At 34.1% G+C, this 13717-nt stretch overlaps 1 protein-coding gene across 4 annotated transcripts in view; it reads left to right on the top strand.

The window, feature by feature from the left end:
• Msr1 (macrophage scavenger receptor 1) overlaps window positions 1–13717 on the top strand; it is a 63887-nt gene that overhangs the window by 32596 nt on the left and 17574 nt on the right. For 2 of the 4 annotated variants that reach the window (XM_005008599.4, XM_063234598.1), the window contains exon 8: window positions 2532–2585. In XM_005008599.4, the coding sequence (XP_005008656.3) occupies window positions 2532–2585 (54 nt within the window). Of the gene's footprint in view, window positions 1–2531; window positions 2586–3605; window positions 6329–13717 lie in introns of those variants that run through there. The other 2 variants (XM_013151628.2, XM_013151629.3) reach the window with 2 other exon arrangements.

The raw sequence follows: 13717 nt of genomic DNA, 5'->3' as shown, positions 1-13717 counted from the left end.
CTGCTTTAAGCTTAGAGTAAAAAAAAATAGTTTGTTAGTCTATGATCTGATTAAACAATAATAGTTATTTGGTGTATTTGGCAAAAAATCAGATCTGCTTGAACTCTACTACATACTTTCCTAATTACATTAAACTACAAAGTAATTAAGTCATAAGCGAGTTAGTGCTGTATCTTGAACTTTTCAATTCTAAGAGATCCCAAAGCATTGATGTATAGTTAGACTTCCAAGAATCATTTAGTCTCTCTCTCTTTCCAAATTGTCAAATGCTTAGATAGCTAAATTAAGCTAAGCATTTTACTATATCCTCTGTAAAGAATTAGAACTGATCATTTGCAGCTTGCTTTAAATACTGTTTTAAAGTTTCTTAGACTTTTCTTAATAAATGATTCAAAAATTTGTTACAATACTTCACAAAATGACATCACTTGAAAAATAAGAGGAATGCTGGAGACTTTGTGGTACCTGATGATTTCGGACAATGGTATAGCACCTAATATGACTCAATCACAATTAAGATTTTATGTGTTTTCATGATATGAAAATAGAATATCATGAAATCAATGTGAAAATTCTCACCATAGCACTCTGATAAGGAATAGTTGTCATATTATTAAATCTTAAAACTAAAATTTCAATTGGGAATAATTTGTACTTTTTAATTTCTTCAAGTCATGTGATACTCTTTATACATTACATTATATTATACTTTTTACAATTAAATAAGGAATCAGAAATCTTAAAGGGGTGCAGAAGAATAAACATTCAACACAAAATTCAGTGGAAACTATTAAATAATTAAATTATTAAAACAAATTAATTAGTATTCAATCTTAAATAAAATTAAAAATCATGTTAAATGTCCTGGTGTTACTAATATTTATAAACATAATTTAATACTTATTGCTTTAAAATATGCTTGATTTATTTTAGAATCCAAGTCTTAGACTGGATTTTTAGCTTTCGTAAACAACATTTCTTCGAGGACAGTTAGCATAATATTAGGTGTCTATAATGATGAACCTCAACAAAAGTGATCTACGTTGAAAAATTCCTGTTTTGATTCAATGACAGTAAAAATCACAGACTTCATATTCTGGGTCATCTGTGGGTGTTAAAAAGCAGAAGCATCAATAAGAGGAGCACCACCATTTATAAACTTGCTCTGTATTAATGTAGGTGCTAATTTCCAGGCAGCTCTGCAATAGGAGGAATTTTACTTTCCTTTTATAGTGGAGTCAGCTTTATATAGAAAAGGGTTAAAGACCGTCCTCAGCCGCATGCCTACAGCAAAGCAGTGGAGCAAAATCACTTAAGACAAAAATTTTAAATCACAAGTATTATTCCAAAGTTTGTGATTTTTAGACAAAGAGGGGTGGATGGAGATTCTTGATTTCGTGGGGAGCAGATCAAAAGCATTAACCGAAGTTCTGACTTTGAGACAGACAGTAGTAGAATCAGTTCTACATATATGCCAGGAAGGCATATGTTTACACCTTTTTTTTTTTTTTAAGGGGGTGGGAGGTACGCTGGGGATTGAACCCAGGCTCCTCCACATACCAGGCAAGCATTCTGTCACTGAGCTATGTCCCCGTGCCCCCCGAGATGCCCTTTAAATTGAAATTCTGGATGAGGCACCAAATCACTAGTGGAACCAAGATCTAACCACTCTGACTGTCACACAGAATGGCAATAACTGCCCGTCTGTAAACGAGTGCAAAGTCATGAGGGTAAGACTGACCAGCATAAAGGTTTGGATGAACTTTTATACTTTCCACTCAAACTGAGATCGTCAGAAACTCAGCACTCCCAGAAATTCATTTACACCTCAGTCTTCGGGTGCTTTGTCCTAAAGGGATGGAATAAATAAACTATAATGACAATAAAATAACAAAGTTTAGGATGAATGGGCGATTCTGGGCTTTCTGGGGTGGGAGAAAGGCGGTCAAAGAGAAGAAACGGAGGATGCATGAGCACAAACCAAACTCACGCTTTCTGTAAATTTCTGTTTTATAAAAATGGAACATTTGGGGCTGGGGATTTAGCTCAGCGGCAAAAGCACCTGCCTTGCAAGCAGGCGGTCGTGAGTTCGATCCCCGGTACCGATAAAAAGGAAAAAAGACCAAAAAAAAAAAAAAAAAAAGGCACTTAAAAATGGAACATTTAATGCATTTATAAGCTAAGGTAGTATATCAGGTTCATCACATGGTTTGAAAAGTAATGTTCTTATTATAAATATTGTTATATTATTTGAGTATCTATAACTTGCTATACATTGATATTTTGCATCACCCCATGATGTTCTATCTCCACATAAAACAAGCATTTGGGGGACTCAGCAGCTCAGTGACAGAGTACATGCCTAGCATGTGGAAGGCTCTAAATTCAATTTCCAATATAAGAAAGAGGGAAAGAAAGAAAGGATTGAAAAAAGGAAGGAACAAGGAGCAAAGGAAGGAAGGAAGAGAAGGAAGGAGAGGGAGAGTGACTGCTTTTGATTTGTTTTGATTAAACTATTTTTCCCCTCTCAGGAAATCCTGGACAAAAAGGTCAAAAGGGAGAAAAAGGAACTGGAAATCTATTCCGTAAGTTTATAAATTCTTGTTTTCTATGTGCATTTCTTAAATGAGTAAATTGTTACGTTAACGGTCTGGGCTTGAAACAAATGTTGGGAAATTCGGCAGTAATCCGTGGAGAGTCTGTGGGAGCCAGGCTTGTTTTCCACAAGTACAACATGCTAATTGGAGTAAAACAAATACATTAAGTTATACAACTCTTTCAGTCTCATTACCTATTGGTATTCTGTTTCTGTGATGAGCACTATTTTTTGAAAATTCCACATAGAAAATTGTTCAATTTTCTAGTCAATTTGTATCCACTGAAAGAAAATCAAGCTTATGAATAGAAACAATTACAGCCTCTTTACTCCCTAACCATGCTAACCAAAACCTTATATATAGAAATTTACACACCCAAGGAACCTGATAGACCAGTTCTCTGCAGGCCAGGGTTGTTTGGTTTTTCTAAAAAGTTGAAAAGCTGGAATTCCATATCCTATTGTCAAACCTGAAAGTGAAGAGATTTTATAATAGGAATCATTGTCATTGGATTGCAGATCTCCTCGTTCAATGTAAGGGATCTATACATTAAACCAAAAGCTAACTACAAGATTGGATACCATCTATTTGTTATATATAAATAATTTAATTAGTTGTGTCTTTAGGCCAAATCTATGTTAATGTAATGAAAGGTTATGTAAAGGATTGAGGAATACCCACTTGACTCTAAGAATTAAATAGTTGCTCTCCTATGATCTCCATAGGAGGGCCATGTGATACCACATGAAATATGGAAATAGCTAACACAAACAGTGATCATAATTGATTATTCAGATGTCTGCTTTGTGCAAATTATGACACATCTTTTGATGTACCCAAGTCTTGCAGTTGTTAGTTGTAATCGTTTTTAAAAATACAGTACCAATACTTCTATACTTTGCAAAAATAAGTGTTTTAACCTAATACTATATATGGATAGCACATTAAAGCATTTTATAATATTCATTGTGAAAATCAGCCAAAATTTTTTCTTTTATTTTGAGACAGGGTCTCATTAAGTCACTAAGTTGCCCAGGTGGTACTTGAACTTGCAATCCTTCTGCTTCGACCTTCCAAGTACTGGAATTCCAGGCACGCACCACTGCACCCGGCTAGCATACAGAGTTCATGATGGTTTCAAAATTGAACAACGTATTGCATGTCTTCCCAGAATATTTACAGTTATTTGATGATGACTATTGTTATATTAAGATAAGAAAAACATTAACATAGCTTTTTTCTCTTTGTGTACATTTATTCTTTAAGGCAGTTACCTTTGTCCTCAGTATCTTTTATTTCCCTTATTAGCTTTCACTCAACTTAATTTCAGTTGAACTCTGCAAGTCCCTCTTCCCTAGCTTTATGTGAATCTTTATCTACACTTCTATTGTTTTCTAATCTTTTGTTCTTTATCTTTTCCTAGAGGCTTTTCTGAGCTCATGACCACTGATTATAGTTGAGTTTAGTAAATAAGAAAAGGCTGTACGTTTTTTGTCTGTACACTGAGCAACCACACAGTTACTTGTGGTTAGCAAATTCTTAGAATATTTTTTAGAGCTATATTTAGAACTGTTGTCAGTTACAGATTTTTCATGGCTACTTTGGAATTTATGTGCATTCATTTTTGGAAAAGCAATGAGTGCTATTTACATATACCGTTTCCTCTCTATGCCTTACCCTCGGAGAGTGTATAACACCACGGCTTTTCAAAGGAAAAAAGAATCATATGTATGTATGCTCATCTAGTATGATGTGTTCTGCTTTTCCATGTTTAATATAATATATGTTATCTGTCCTTGTCATTACTGATGGCTCCATCCATTTTGTTTCAATTACTAACGATTGCTGCAATATGTTGTTATATAATAATTACCAGGACATAAGCATTCAAGCCCCTTATCATGAACACTTAATGATCTTTGTTTACTTTGATTTTTTTTTTTTTTTTGTCTTTTTCATTTTTATCGGTACCAGGGATCGAACTCACGACTGCCTGCTTACAAGGCAGGTGCTTATGCCGCTGAGCTAAATCCCCAGGCCCTACTTTGATTTGGTTTTAATAAACAGTGCTCCATTCTCCCTTCTTATAAATAATCATCTGAAACTATGTTTTATTTGACAATTTAATAGAATTTGAATCGGTTCAAAGATGATATGCATGTTGTAATTTGAGGAATTTGCACAAATGGCTCCAAAAATCTTTTACCAACTTAGTCTGTATGAAAATACCTGATTATCTACATCTTTAATTCTGATATGTGGAATATTATATTGAACTACCTTACTATACATTTTATATGTTTTAGGCATGATTTAAATGCAATAAAATAATCATTTATTTCCTCTCTTATATGTGCGTCAGGATCAACACAACTCCCTGAGTTTTTTGATCAGGAAACTTTTATGATCAGGTGGTTTGGGCAGGACACCCAGAAGCCATCTCATTAAAAGCTTCTTCATCTCTGGACAAGTCATCAGAACCACTGACTTCCAAGATCTCTCTGTGCTTCCTCCAAATGACCTTGGTTCCTGTATTGTGCCCAGCTTCTACACGGCTTTTCTTCTGATCCTTAGTGCTATTCTCCTGTGCTGCTTTTTTCACACTGCGTTTTGCTCTCCCACCCCTGGATCCACCCCAGGCTGCACACCCCCATGTACACTGTGAGTGCACCAGCTCATCCTCAGGTACAAGGCCAGGTGTCCTCTGCTATCAGTTTTGTCCTCTCAGTCAGTTTTGTATAACCCCAAGTAATCCATTAAGATCTAGAAGAAATTTCATGGGGTGTTGGTTCTATGTAGGTTTATAGTTTTGACACGTTATGATCAACCCATTCACTTTCATTCACTCTTTTATTTAACATGGATGTATTGTGTGTACTTCCTGGAGCTGAATGGTTGGTAAAATAGATGGCATCACTAGCTTTCCACAGCTTATTTTTTCTGAGACATATGAAAAATAATTAGTAATTATAAGAGAGGTATACTGGGGAAATAATAGGACTATGTCTGTATTCAAAGGAAATAAAGATTTTAATTCTTTAGAATGTTAAAAAAATGATTTATTTTTATTTGCTTAATTCACTTTCCTGTCTTCTTCTTCTGCAAATTAGAGCATTTTTTTTAGTTTTACAGTGAAATACCGTTGAGATTTTTCAACACATTTGAACCAAAGCCTGAATTTTAAATTACTTATTCATTCTTTAAATTACTTATTCATTTCACAAAAACTATTTTGATCATGAAGAAATAATGCTGATAGTTTTTTATTCCAAAAATAGCCTGTATTTCACGTTCTAAGCACAAAGCATGGAGAAAAAGAAATGTCTCAATAGAAAAGATATTTGAGGTAGGCAAAGAAAGGGAAGAAAATGAAATGTAGGATTGGTAAGAAAAAGAGAAAAAAAAAACCCTAGAAAAATGTAGGATTTTATGTCACATTTTGGTGCCTCTCTACCAATTAACAAGTCACATTTTCACAATTATCCTTTCCTTCAGGTTTTGGCACACACACCCCAAATTCACACCACTAAAGTTCTAGAACATTCTAGGTAGCATATCTGCATGTATACCACCATTTCTATCTCCTGCTTTGCCAAATGGATATGTTAATACCTACCTCACAGGGTTGTTGTGAGGACCAATAAGATATTGTGTGAGTGTGGAGGATATGCTTTATAAAATCATAAAGTGCTTTAGTTTCATAAATTATAGCTCACAATGGTCTCTCTGAACTGAAATTTGGTGTTTCTCTCTGGTGTCCCACAGACATTTTAAATCTGTATCCAGAATGGGATAGAACACAAAATGAAAATGCAAGGAACAAAATAAACATCAGGGATAAAAGAGAGATGCTAGAGAATAAGACAAGATTTTATATTACATAGAGCAACAGATCACAAATCAGTGAGTTTGGCTGGGCCTAACAGAACAGCATTAGTTATAAAGATAAGAAGCAACTAAAGAGAATGCACACTAGAGGCTAGAAGCTGTCAACAGAGGTTGGAACAAAATGTCAGGCTAATAAAGCAAGAGTTCACGTTGTGAAGGACAGAGCCCAAGCCTAAAAAATTTCTGTTGAGAAAGATTCAAGAAGTACTGAAACAAATTTAGAGTTGTCGGTCATACATGGTTGGGGCTGTATCTGTATCATTCCAAAATTTTCATAATTAAAAGGTTAAAAAAAAAAGATAGATTAGCCATTAGTCGAAATAGCCATCAGAATTACCAACATAGCATCACTGAGTAGTTATTTAGTGCAAACATCTAAAGATAAAGTGGATTTTGACATGACTCATGTCTCCATCTGTAGTGGAGGTGAGAGAGAGTATGGGAACTCTGTCTCTCATGCCAGTAGCCTCTCATCTACACTGGCTACACAGTGGCTCTGATCCCTGCAGTCCTGGGATTTGGTTCACAAGTAATCCAACATCCTAGACTGAATATAGATTGTTTAGTATGAAATACTAACTTGACCTTTCCAAAACAAGGTCGAAAAACTTTGCTTTGTCTTCAGACAAAAATAGATGCTGAATATCCAGCTCAAATGCACAAGTTATACAACCTTCAACAACATGCAATAACAAGAAAAAAAAAGGCCTGCGCCAAACTCTAGTGCTGGTCAAAATGAGTGGTCGACTGTATTCTCACCCTACATGGGAAGGATGTTGCAAACAAGCAAAGAAAATTTTACCACATAATTAACCACTTTGTAAGATTCATTTCTAAGTAATCTGTAATTCCTAAATAATTACCTATATATGCATTGTTAGGATGTTTAAATGCATTTTGCTTATGCCCAATGAGACCGCAAGTAGGATGCAAATTTTGCGTATCTTATTTTGAGTCTCATATAGTGATATGAAAGGTCCATTTGTCTTTAATTTGATTTCTACTGAAGACTCAATCATAAGTGAATTTTGTTTTTCTTTTCATCAAAGCATTTAGTCCTTCATACTAAAGCCTTCTTCTCTGATCATTAAATAATTATGTAATATATATTTAGAGGACACTTGCTGTGTACCAGGTGCTTTTGAAACATTAGCATGTCTAACACTCAGAAGAGCCACTGAAGTGAGTGCTATCAGTAACCCTTGTAATGGATTAGAAGCTGCAGCTTACCGCTAATTAGTGCAAGAGAAGAAAATGAAAACATGCCCATCAATCTCGAAATCCCTATGACCCTTTTCAACACATGCATGCTAGTTTTATACATTTCTTATGTGTACATGCCACAGATATTTAGTGTAGAGGGTCTGGAGACCGACGAGAAAAGAGAGAGAACAACTTGTAATGAGCAATCTGTTTTTCCAGAATGAGCTTCATAATCTGAAGACCCTAAAGAGATAAAAATTCTCACAGTAAGTGAAATTCCAAAACAGCCTCCTTGATTAATTTTGATTTGTTTGTTTGTTTCCACCTTCGCGATTACTCTAGACTCACGCCTGCAATTTCTCCTCCACGAATATTACTCAGAAACAGCCTTGCTGGAATGCTCACAAAGCTTGTTTTATCACCAGTGAGAGTTACATGTGCATACCTGGGGAAGAGCTGGTACTGTTCTGTCTTTATTTCAGTAACTGGCTCAGTTTAACATCTGTCATTGCCATTTGGCTTCAGTGTTGTCTCTCGTCTTTTATTGTATCTCCTTTTTAACTCTGTAATTTACTTTGTCAATAGTACTAGCTAAAAGCAGAGTATAGACTACCTGAACAACAGTAGTTCTAGATAAATTAGATCAATACACCTCATTCTTGAAAATTATGAAGTATCTAAAATTTTCTATGAGTCCCAATTTTTTAATAAAAAATACACTGTTCTTTTAACACAACAGATGTGTTTGTTAGTATTGTGCATTGCTAATGTCTTGCAAATTGAAACAAAGATTTAAATCAATGATGGATCAAGCAATTAGCACTTCTATTTAGTCTCTACCCCAAATGACTTTTATAGCCTGGATCTAATCAGAAAAATGTGATGGGAAAATGTCTCTACAGTTCCATGAAAGTCTTTTATACCAATAAATTTGAAATCCATCCAGTATGTGCAGGAATGCAGATGGAGAAGGGAGACCTGGTACAATGCTTCCAATTCCTCTACAACATCTGAGGACCAAGTGGCTTTTCTGTCTCTCTCCAGAAAGCCAGTTCCATGATTTGTATTCCCCAGTGTGATACTGAAACTTGCACTAACACATTATTTATTTTGTTCATATTACAGCACCTTCTCAGTATAGGCTTGCAATCTATTCCATAGCCCTTTCTGGAAAGGTGCTGCTCTTATACTATGAATCTCAAGACCAAATTCCCTAGGAAAACAGTCAATTTGTTTGCATGTAAAATATCCAAGAATTCTTCCTATCATAGTTAACCTATGGATTCTTGATCTTTCCCTGGAGTGCTAATTATTTTCATTTCTTACTTCTCCTAATTTCTTATAGCCTGCTGAATTCACTTCAAAGTAAAATGCCTAATGCCATATATTTTATGAAATATATAGAGGATTCTAATGTGAATTCTTTAGCAAAATGACCTTATTTCCTACTGTTCACTGTAAGTTTGGATTTTCACTTCCTAGAAACACTGAACCTCTTAACTGAATATAAATGTTTAGTTTCTTTGTACAATATTTTCACAAAAATTTCACATAGCTTACAACCTAATTAATTTTCCTCATAAATTGTTGATGTGTTCTGTTATAAAATATTCTCCCCTAACCTTTCTCTTATTGTCTATCCCTATATCTACTACATCTAAACACATGCACCAAGAAATATAATTTTTGCACCAAAAGAACATTTATTAATCACAGAGACTAACCAGTTAACTAGTTGAATAAATTATTAATAAAGTATCATCCAGAGGTCCTAAATAAATACTTCTATAACTTTTTTCCTCTGTATATGGATCCTAGAGCCTTGACATGTCAATGAGGCATCCTACTGCAGAGTTATATCCATAGCCTTTAAAAAAAATTTCAAGTAATCAGTTCAAATCACAGAAGAATACTATATATATATATATATTTTTTAAATTATCATCTATATTAGATTGTATTTTCAAGTTTATATTCATTGTGGTTTTATTGTTCTTTTACTTGCAAATATTCACAAACAGAATTGGAAAAAGAAAAATTTACTAATCTGCTTACACAACCCAAACATAGTTACTCCAATTAAATAACTTCAAGAAAGAAATCTATTTTCTCACATTTCTGGAGATAGGAAGTTCAAGATCAAAGAGTAAACAAGGCCAATTTCTCAAAGACCTCTGATCTTGATTTTTAGATGGTCCCTTTCTCATGTGACCTGTACTGAACTCCTAGTATCTTTCCTTGTCAAAAAGCATAAACCTAGCAAATCAGTGCTTTACCCTTAAAATCTCCTTTAGCGTTGGTTACCTTGGTAATTTTATTCTAAATACAGTCACATCAGAGAGCAGGACTTCAACATATGACTTTATAAGAGGAGAAATTTAGTACATATATTAACAAGAAGCAATCTTGTAACCTCAACTAAATATTTGCAGCCTTGGTTACATATGTTTCAATGTGAATTCAGATTTCATTGCCTATATTTCTTTTGGTTTATTTTCAAAGTAAGTTTAAATTATACCACAAATAAATTTGAGGCATTCTGGTGTTTTATACTTATGAAAATAATTTCACTTTATTTCTTGCCAATATTGCATTTTCATACTTCAGTGACACTTTCATATTTTTCTGTTTTGTGAAATAATAAAAATTACCAGGATAATGTAATTTAACTAGACAATAACCAAAGTTAGTGAGATAGTCTCAGAATGAACTTGTATCACTTATCCCTTCTTCAAATATATTTTTATGAACAGTTAAGAAGGAAGTAACAAAAACATGTTTAATTAAGAAATACAACCTTGCAAGCAGGCAGTGTGAGTTTGATCCCTGGTACCAATAAAAAAAAAATACAATGTGTTAATTTTGAATTCCAAACCACATGATCATTGTTTCAAAAAGCTTTCTCTCCCTCTGCCTCTCCCTCTCCCTCTCCCTCTCTCTCTCTGTCTCTGTCTCAGATATATAGTCTTGCCATGTTGTCCAAGCTGACCTAGAACACTTGGGCTCATTTCTCCAGAGTACCAGGGGTTATGGACCTATGCTATAGTGCTCAGCCTTCTCTGTTACTTTTTGTATGTGTCACATTGGTTATCAAGTAGGCTCTTGCTGTGCAGCATTAGGTTTATATCTAGCCATGTCTGAGAAAGACTGCCACTTTCTTCCCCACCAAAGGAACTATCTTGGTTTTGACTTGGATCCTGAATTTTCTACTTGACTAATAACACTATCTAAAGAGGGACCAGACTCACTGTAGAGCAGATGAAATAAATATCAAGTCCTGGTAAAACAAGATCACCCTTCAGAATTCCAGATTGCAGGGTTCAGGTCAGTGGACCAGTCTTATCGTGTGATTTGATAATATCTAGTACATTCTTTCTGATTGCTTATCGGACAGCAAGAATGTACTATTTTCATTTATACATAATGTGAAAGATTTATAACTAAGTAATAATGCTACAGTGTCATATCTTAGACTATAGGTAGCTTGAAAACATCCTCAAGATTATCACATAGAGCTGATTGGACTTGACGAGGCAAATTCCAGTTTAAGAGAGTTTGGGTTGTGGACTGACGTAGGTTATTTATAAAAACTCTTCTTGGGATTCTGAAATACTAAATGGTTTTTTAAAAACTTTTTGAAATATGTGGTACTTTTGTACTTCCACCATCCATTCCTAGTTATTAGGTCAGAAATTCAAAATTTTAATAAATAATTGAATAATACCCTCTGTGCCAGGCATTTGGCAAAGGACTTTGTAACTATAGTTTCATCACTCATTCCTCACAAGAAATCTAAGATGCCATCAAACGCCACTTTCCTAAGAGACTTAGAGTTGTTAGGAACCTTTGTGACATGACATATGTGTGTATATGTGGTGAGTCTGCAGTTTGAACCTCAGTTTATCTGATTTTAGATTTCCTAAGTTAAGGACAGCTCTGTAGTCACTTTAAGCTCATTTCCTCCCTTCAAAACTCTTCACAATATATTGATAAGCTAAATTAATCTCCACAATTGTCCTATAAATTCATTACAAAGAAGACATAATAAACGAAGAAATTTGAGTGCAAATAGGCCAAGCAGAATGCTTGTGATCATATGGTGAGCTTTTAGTACCACTGGAACAAGAACTGAGTCACTGGTTCCAAGTCTAGAGAAGCATCTTGCTTCAAGACACTGGACCTGTCCCTCCCTGTGAAGCAGAAACTGGTATCACCCAAACAAAATATGCCAGTTCATATGTTTTCTTTTTTCTGACATTAATATTTTGATTACACTAAATGGTAAAGGAAAAAGAAGCAATTATTTTCTAGAGGAGGAAAAAGTTTCTTTGTTGCATATCTGAGATTTCAATATTCTACCTCTGTACATTTTTAGGTCCAGCTGTTGGAAGTAAATTATAGCCACTGCAGTTATGTGCATATGTAATGAAATATAGGTCCACTTGTCCTATACCAATTCTATTATATCAGTCTGTTTACAGCTTGCAGAGACTTGGAGAGTAATGAACATAAACAAAATATAGCACACTATGCCAAAGAGAAAGTACATGTTTTTCAAATGCCTCCAACTCCAATCCAAAGTATACACTCAGTTATTTTGGGAAGTTATGTTTCCCTTCCCAAAAAATCTCAAAATTCTGTACTGACTTGTCAGCATGGCCAACAACTATACAGACTAAGTTTTAATGCAATACATTTGGAACATTTTTCTCCACACGACTCGTATCTCACATCTCTCATAGCTCTTGCTAGGTGCTCAAAATAACTTACAGAATCAGATAGAGTTAATAATGCAATCGGTATTTTGACATAGCACTTTAAGTCTTCACTTCTTTATATATTGTCACATCTCAAAATCAAACCTTGGAAAAAATGAGTTGTTATTTTATAAATGAGCAAATGGAAACTCACAGAAGTTAGATAATTTATTAATGCCTCAAATGGCTTAGGAGGGACATTTGTACAAGGTCTGTTTGAGATCTACATTTTCAGAAACAAGATAGAGTGATAACAAAATTTATGCTATTTTATTATGGGAACTTTTTAAAAAGCCTGTTTAATTCTTAATGAAGACCTATTTTTGTTTTACAGGGGTTTACATGAAAAGCAAAAGTTGAAACCGAAAATTAAGTAAACTAAATTTCACCTTATAAAGTTAAAAGTTTCCCTTCTAAGTAACTTTAGAAGTTAATACACCTAGGAAGAAATCTCTAAGTAATAATACAATTGCTCTAAAATGAACACCATCTCTTTAAAAAACAATATGTTTCTTTAAATGCAGATATTTTTAATTAAGGATTTTTAACTACCAAGCCCCTGCTTATTAAAACTTTAATACTGTTTCAGCAATACTATTTTAAATATTTTTCTAATGAATCAATTTAAAAATGGACAAATATAGGAAATAGGTTACTTCTCCTCCTTAATTTTACTCTTTGACATAATTTACTCTTTCATGTAATTTATCACCTCAACTTAATACAATTCATTTTAATATGTATTCAAATTATATTTTCTTTTTTCCTTTATTTTAAACACAGCAAAACAAAACAAATCAGAAAAAAGAAAATCAGAATAGAACAATGCAAGCAACACAGGACTTCAACACAGGAAGTCAGCAATAGCTACCATAATCTCTTGTTTTCTTCACAATAGCTGTCCTTACTATATCACACATAATGAAATCAAACAAAATAAAACAGAAAAAAAGCAATCAAAACAAAAGAATGAAAGCATTACATGACTTCAAAACAAGACAATAACAAAAATATAAATAAATAAAAAAGATGGGCCAAGAGTTTCGCTCAGCAGCACAAGCACCTGCCTGGCAAGTACAAGGTCACAAATTTGATCCCTGGTACCTGTCTGGTACTCCCACCCTGAAAAAAAAAATCCAAGACAACAGAAAATTGACAATGGTTTCCATAATGTCTCTTGTTTTCATTGAAACAGTTGTGCATATCTTCATACACAATAAAATCAAAGCAAAATAGAATAAAACCAATCAAAACAAAAGAATGAAAGAAAGC

The sequence above is a fragment of the Cavia porcellus genome, unplaced genomic scaffold (genome assembly GCF_034190915.1).
Source record: "Cavia porcellus strain 051 isolate PalLab524CR breed Dunkin Hartley unplaced genomic scaffold, mCavPor4.1 scaffold_24, whole genome shotgun sequence".
Classification (NCBI taxonomy): Eukaryota; Metazoa; Chordata; class Mammalia; order Rodentia; family Caviidae; genus Cavia; species Cavia porcellus.
The sequence above is the reverse complement of the archived record's forward strand: the minus strand, read 5'-3'. Positions and strand labels throughout refer to the sequence as shown.